We start from the raw sequence: 7068 nt of genomic DNA, 5'->3' as shown, positions 1-7068 counted from the left end.
CCTTCCAAGAATCCCCCCCCCCTTCCCAAAAAAAACAACAGGAGACATCCCCAACTCGAATTGATCGCACCTGTCACGTTTGCGAGCTGGCGGCACACCTCTGTGGTCAGGTCCTTGTGCGACAGCTCCCGCACCTCCACCCCCGCCCCGCGCGCGTCACGCGCCGCGTTGCGGATCGTGCGGGTCTTCTTGCTGTAGGCCCACTTCTGGATCAGGATATTTGTCTCCGCCCCCATGTCGTTGACGGCATACCCCTGCTCATCCCGCAGCAGCCGCGAGAACTCCGGCCCCGTGTGCGCGTACGTCGCGTGCGGGAACGCGCGCTTGAACGCGGCGGCCATCTCGCTCCAGTGCGCGGGGTGCGCCAGCGGGTCGCCGATGCCGATGACGATGGTGCGCCAGTAGGCGCGGCCGACGACGTAGGGCTGGCTGCCCATGCCGGGGACCAACATGTGGATGTACTCGGGGTTCCACAGGGTGGAGCTGGAGATGGCGCCCCCGCCATAGTGGCGCGCGTAGGGGCCCACCATGCGCCACGCGTCCGACTTGGCGCCTTCGCGCGAGGGGGGACGGCGGGGCGGGCAGGTGAGGACGGCGGGGCGCGCCGCGGGCGGCGGCGGCGGAGCAAGACGCCGCGCGTGTCGGGGCTGCGCGATACGCAGCCCCGACGACAAGGCGAGGCGCCCCACCCTCTGCTGCCGCCACCGTACGGTGCAGCCTTTGCAGGGGCTCGCAAAGGCCCCCTCCCGGAAGCTGCCGCGCGAAAGGGAGCTGCCGCTTCCGCATGCGAGCCGCAGCCCAACGCGCCCCTCCCGCTCAGGCCGCCGTGCCACCGCCCGGGCAGCCGCCTATTTCCCAGGGTTACTCACCCATCTCTGCATCGACCGGGATGTGCACCACCTCCATGACCCCCGGGATCACCGGCGGCAGCAGCTTTGAAGGGTCGCGGCCGGCCTTGGACCCCTGCTGGTGCTGCTGGTGCTGCGCCGGCCGGCGGGCCGAGGCGAATGGCTGCACCTCGGCGACCGCCTCTGGCGCCAGGTCGGCGGAGCCGTCGTCGTCGGAGTCTATTTGGGCAACAATCACGGGCGTCTGCGCCTCGGTGCCGGGGACGGGCGTGACGCGCGCCACTGTGTGCAGGGGAACCCCCGGGTCTGGCCTGCCCAGCGCGCGGCGCGAGAGCTCGGCCGCGCACGCGACGGTCGCTAAGGACTGCGGCACGGATAGAGAGTGCAATGGGCAGGTTGGGAGGGTGTGAGGCAGCTGCGCGTCCCGGCGCACACGGGCGGGGACGTGCTCATTGACGCCCGTCACTGCGCCGCGTCGCCATCGGCTCGGCGCGGTCGTCGTCGCGTGGGGCGCCGCGGACGGGTGTATAATCATTGCTACGATGAAAAATGCACTGGCGCTCACCGACAAGACGATGTTGATGGCCACGCCTGCACCGGCTCCGATGGCCCACTGGGCAAGGGCCGGCAGCTCATTGTCCTTCGGCATGGCTGCTGACAACCCGATAGCGCCCTATAAAACCACAAATTTCGATACAGGCCTTTTTTATGACGTGGTCTCGAGGCACTCTGCCAGCTTGCTGGGTCGGTGCTGCTACCAGCCCCGCCACCTGGGGCTTGCAAGCGCCCGTGACAGGAAGCAACAATTTCTAGGAATTCGCTATAACCCTATAGTGCGAACGCGTGGACAGACCGCGTGCAAGGGTCTCCACGCACTGATAGCGCTTGTGAGCCGAGGATGCAAACGAGGCGGTGACACTATGCATCAGTGGTCGCGAGGGATCTCTAAGCATATCTGAACCATGATTATGGCGTGATGAACCCCTCTTCAATGCTGGTCGGACGATGGTACGCGGAGTCACTGCGGGCTGGGCTGGTCAGAAGCGAACGGTGGTCGCCGCGAAGAAGGCGTCTGGCACTCACCAAGAACCTCGCTTGGCCTGGAGTACGCCTGATTCTTACTCATATAGCCGGCAATCAAAGATGCTCGCGCACGCTGCACAACTGTTCCAACCGATGCCTCCGATCCCTCTCTGAGTCGGGCGGCACATCACGGACGGCCTGCACTCAATTCCATAGCGTGCACCAGGCTGCCGCGTCAAGCGGTGAGGCGCCTTTCAGCTGCGCATGGGGCCTGCAGTGTCTCAATATGCTCTACTCTGCTAGAACACTCCGGTGCAGAGCCGCGCCAGGTTGCAGGGGGTGGGAGTGCGGTAGTTGCCCGCCCTGGGTGTGCGAGACTTGTTTTCATGGGACCTGCAGGATCGCCCAGCCGTCTGGCATACCGGTTAACACTCCCAGGAAGCATCATTACTCCAATTACAGTTACAGTTGCTATTGGCACGAAAGGTGTGGGGCAGCGGCACCGGCGGGTGCAGCAGCTGTCCCAGGAGCCTGCCCTGTGACGCAAAATGTTGCCAAGTGCTCGCAGGACACACCGCCGCGCCTGCAGCGAAACAACTCCCAGACTTTGACCAATTGATGGATGTGTCGTGGCTTGTGTGGCAAGACCGGGTGATTGATTAAAAGCACAGTTATCACGGCTGCTAGGTTGGCATCATTGCTGGAATCTCTGTTCAGGCGGCGCCCAGGCACGCGTACAAAGGGAGGCGACGATGAATGGTGATAAGCAAGTCACTGCACTCATGCACTGAGCGAGGTGTGTAGCAAGCCTGGTGTACAGGATTCTGCTGCACAACCGCAGCACGCATGCTGCCGTCTGATTTGGCAGCATGATGTTGGCAGGAGACAAGACTTGGGGGCGGCGCGCGGCAAATGCAGCGCAGAGCCGGCAAAAACGGCTACCTATCAGCACAGCCCGCTGGCGCAGCGGACAAGTCAGTGGCACTAGCACAACCACCAAAAGGACCAACAAACCATTTTCGTGGCTGCTGCGCATTGGCGCAGGGGTCTCTCAGCTATACACAACCTTGTTAAAGGAGTGCGGCTCCCGAAGGGCTACTAGGCCCCAAAACAACAACACCAGTGGCTCTTCTTCAAAGCCGGCTGCTTGAGTCTACAAGGTGATGCTTGTCTTGTATATTAGAGCACCTGGTCCTGGGTGGTGCTTTGTGGTGGACACAACCCCGGCTCACCCAAACCGCCGACTATGCGCGGCGACCCCTTCCTGCCGTCCCCTCGACCGGCACAAACACATGCCTCACCCGCCCCCCTTCCGCGCGCAGCTCCGGTGCCATGAGCGGCTCGAGCCTGCGCAGCGCCGCCGGCGGTACCGCGGCATCGGGCTGGACGTCGCAGCGGTACAGCTCGCGGTACAGGTAGGCCAGCATGTTGTTGCCAAACAGGACCCAGCCGCCCTGTCGCGCCGCGCGCGCCGCGCGCGCATGCGCAGCCGCCGCGGGTTCCTCGGTGCATGCGCCGGAATCAGAGCCAGCAGTGGCCACCGCAGCTGGCTTGGAGCTGGCATGTGCGGCGGGCGCAGCGGCCGGCTTGAAGACGCCCTCAGCGCAGCCGCGCTGCCGCCCGCGCCCAGCGGCGTCCTGGACGCGCGGCGGCGCCAGGCAGCCGCAAGCCCCGGCCAGGCGCGCGAACGGGACCCCAAAGGTGCAGCTGGCGGAGCACGCGGCGTCACTCCAGAGCCGTGCAGCGCGACTGCTGCCACTGCTGTTGCTGCTGTTGCTGCTGCTGCTGCTGCTGCTGCCGCCGCCTGAGGCCTCACAGACGACCGAGATGACATTCGGGGTTGGGGGGCGCCACGTGATTACGTAATCGCTGCGCTCGCTTGGCTCCAGGGCAGCCTCGAGGGCGGTGAGGTTGTCTGGGGGAGGGGTGAAGAGGGGGGAGGAGGCGGGTGCGTTGGCGAGCAGTGAGAGCTGTGGGCAATGGACTACATGGGCAGGGTTTGAGAAGGACGGGGGTGCGCAGCGCACCCCCCACCCACCTCCACCGTCCCTTGCGCGCGCGCGCGCGTGTTGGCGTAAGTTTGAGCGACGTACTCCTTTGTGGGTGGAGGGGGTGCCATTGGCAAGCGTGCGGATTACCTGGAAACGACAGTGTCTAGTTGCAGACCAGGAATGCTAGGCTATTTGTGAGGCGCATGCACAGCAGTTTATCTTGACCTGGGCCAGAGACAATCAGGATCACTCTCTCTGTGCGCTTGTGTGGCAGAAATGCTGAGCTGGCGGGGGGCGGCAGTGTCGACTCGGAGCAGTGTCGCGGCCAAGCGCAAGCGATGCTGCTCCGTGCACCGACAGGCAGGTGCAGATAAACCACTCCCGGGTGCGTTGCGTGCGACGCCCTTGCCCCCGCCGGGTGTTGACCGGTTCGCCCACGTGTTGCCGGCGCACCTGCAGCAAAGAACAGGCGCAGGTCGTACTTCTCTGTGTTGATGGTCTTGTAGGTGCGCATCCCCAGCACAACCTGCCGCTCTGCAGCCCTCATCCTCTTGCCCAGGTGCCTGCGGGGCGCCGGCGGCGGAGTAGCAGGTGCACATGTACATGAGCTGTGCTGGACATCGGCCCATGATTCATGTGCATCGCCAGCAAGCATCGCAGCATCTTATTGGCAGGCGAGGACCAAACTACCAGCCTCGCACAGCAGTAAACAGCACTGCCGAGCGAGGCCCCGGCCTCCTGCAACAAAACCACTTTATCGCAGCAGACTCGCCTACCTGAGGGCCCATGCGACAGCCCCGACCTTCCTCTCCGCCGCGCGCATGTGGCGTCGCCACAGCCGCTCGTTGTACTGCTGCCTGGGGTCCATGCCGCGCGGGCGGCGCCAAGCCAGGGTGAAGGGGCGGGGGTGCGCCAGGCACCACAGCACTAGTGAATTGGGATGCGTGGGAGGGCGGAGCACACGCCAGGTGTTGGCGTTTTGTTGTATGCAGCAGGCGGGGCACGAGAATGCTGAGGTCATACGTGGCCGCCAGGTCAGCGCTGAGGGACCCCCTGAGGCAGAGGCTATCCGCCGACTGCCCCGCACGCACGTCGCGGGAACCGGGCAGCCGGCGCCGCGCGTGTATTTACCCTCGGCCCCCCCTCCTGTCCGTTTTGATTTTGCTTACCTCCCTGGTTGAACATCGCGCTGGCGGTTAGGGGGTAGATGCAGCTCGTGGACACCTGGACGATCATCAACGGCGGCGCGCCGCGCGCCCCACCCGCGTCGACGGCGGCCTCGCTCCCCTCGCCGGCCGCCCCGCCGCCGCGCGGGGGGCGCGCGGCAATGCAGGGGCGCGCGGCTGGGGTGCCGGCTGCGGCCGCGGCGGCGATGATGGCGTGTGCGACCACGTCGCCTGAGGGGGGGGGCGATACCCTAGGTTCAGCACTGCTGGCAGACGGGCGCAGACGCTGCTGCGGTCTTTGCGGCAGGCGGGAGGCAGGAGACAGGCGGGCTTGCTTGCTGTGATCGATGGTGTTGCACAAACAGCGTCAAGTAAGGATGAGTCCTATATTGACCCCCATCCTCGAGGCCCTTGCTGGCTCTGTTGCTCCTTCAGCGGCAGCACTTTGCAGCCGGCGCGATGAGGCATGGCCCGCATGCCGACAACCGCAAGCTGTTGGGCATGCTGCTTTTGAAGTCCAGCTGCCCAAACGCAAGCCACACGATGCGGGCCCGCCCGGCAACCCACCCGGCACGACGTCCCATACGCTGGAGCCTCCCACTGCTGCGGCCTCTGGCTGGTCGTCATAAAGGCCCAACAGGTAGGCCGCAGCAGCACCCACCTGCGGGGGTGCGTAAGTTGGGGGCGATTTCGCCGTCGACGCTGGCTGGTCTCGCGGCGCACGCGGCGCGGTCTTCGCTGTCGACGGCTGGGGGCAACTATGTGACAGGCGCAGGTGCGCGCTGCTGGGGCGATTTGCGGCCATCGTGCAAGTCGTGCACTCCTGCGCAAGTCGCAAGCATCGCCGCTTCATGGGAAGGTCAACGCCCACTGTCTTTTGAAGCTTCAGGTTTACCCCTTCCTGCACCGTGCTGCGGGCAGCGCTCCCATCTCGCCACCATGCCACGCAGGCCGGAGCCCCGGCGCCTGCTGGGTTTGGAGCAGCAGCTGATACCGTGCCCACCGAGCGCCCAGCCCCACCTGCCCGGCGTAATTGCCGCAGAACCCGCAGTACGGCTCAACCGCCACCGCCGACACAAGGGACGGCCGCACCACCACCAGCGGCAGCGCCAGGGCCCGCTGCAGGCGGGCGGCCTCCTTCTCCGCCAGGTGCTTGCCCAGGGCGTAGGTGTTCTTGAAGCCCAGGAGGTCTATGAGGGACGCGGCGCGGGCGGCCGCCTGCTCTGGCGGCAGGGCGAGGAGCTCCTGCAGTAGTGTTTTCAAGGAGGAGGGGGGGGGGTTGCGGTTTTGGCTCAAACACAGCAGAGGCGGCTGTTTCAACGGTTGAGACTGGCTCATCGGGGGCTGGCGAGAGAGAGAGAGAGAGAGAGAGAGAGAGAGAGAGAGAGAGAGTGAGAGCAGGTTCACGAGTGAGGGCAGGTTTGCAGGCCATCTCGCGCGCGCGCACGCCTGACGGGGCGGACGCCGGGCAGGGGGCGGAGGCGCACAGCACATGCGGCCGCACGCATTGACCCTGAAGTTTGTGCAAAGCGGCAGCGCGTCAGGGGCTGCGCTCCCACCTCTGCAACGCCCGCGACGTCCACCTCTCTGCCGTCCACCATGACAGGGTACTGCCTGCAGCAGCGCCCGTGGGGGCAGGATGGCAGCTCGTCTGAGCCCACGTGCGCGTGTCAGCTCGAGAGCGCATCCCCCCTGCTGCCGATCAACGGGCAGCAGCTTCACCTAAGCAGCCCCGCCCGCGCACTCGGGGGCTGGGGAGTACATATGCCCTCCCCGGAGGGCCCCTCCCCTGCCTGCCGTCGGAGTTGCCGCCCCTCCGCGCGCTCGCACCTCTCCTCGACGCGCGTGAGTGGCGGCTGGTTGATGTTGACGTAGGCAGTCGAGATGTAGGCCACGGACCGCAGCCGCGGCATGCGGGCCGCAAGCTCGAGCACCTTTTGTGTGCCGAGGTAGTTGGCCGCCAGGGTCTGCTGGATGGGGGCGTCAAGGCGGATGTCTGCAGGAAAGTGAGGGTGGGGTGTGAAGGGAGGGGGTGTGAGG

General features: G+C 65.7%; 2 protein-coding genes across 2 annotated transcripts in view; both read right to left on the bottom strand.

The window, feature by feature from the left end:
• Positions 1–1497, bottom strand: part of MNEG_9436 (hypothetical protein) — a gene marked incomplete at both ends in the record, with an annotated part of 3775 nt that extends 2278 nt beyond the window's left edge. Inside the window, 3 exons of the mRNA XM_014042093.1 lie at positions 71–553; positions 870–1212; positions 1414–1497. Coding sequence (XP_013897547.1) covers positions 71–553; positions 870–1212; positions 1414–1497 — 910 coding nt within the window. The remainder of the gene's footprint in view (positions 1–70; positions 554–869; positions 1213–1413) is intronic.
• A 1618-nt stretch (positions 1498–3115) lies between these two features.
• On the bottom strand, positions 3116–6941 carry MNEG_9435 (hypothetical protein; the record flags this gene model as incomplete). The annotated part of the gene is made up of 8 exons (XM_014042092.1): positions 3116–3786; positions 4316–4425; positions 4639–4789; positions 5032–5259; positions 5596–5689; positions 6049–6273; positions 6588–6642; positions 6859–6941. The coding sequence occupies 8 exons, from the start codon at positions 6939–6941 to the stop codon at positions 3116–3118; spliced, it is 1617 nt and encodes a 538-aa protein (XP_013897546.1).
• Positions 6942–7068: the final 127 nt, after the last annotated feature.

Source organism: Monoraphidium neglectum, assembly GCF_000611645.1.
Source record: "Monoraphidium neglectum strain SAG 48.87 unplaced genomic scaffold scaffold01935, whole genome shotgun sequence".
In the NCBI taxonomy this organism is placed as follows: domain Eukaryota; kingdom Viridiplantae; phylum Chlorophyta; class Chlorophyceae; order Sphaeropleales; family Selenastraceae; genus Monoraphidium; species Monoraphidium neglectum.
This window is presented reverse-complemented; position numbering and strand designations above follow the sequence as displayed.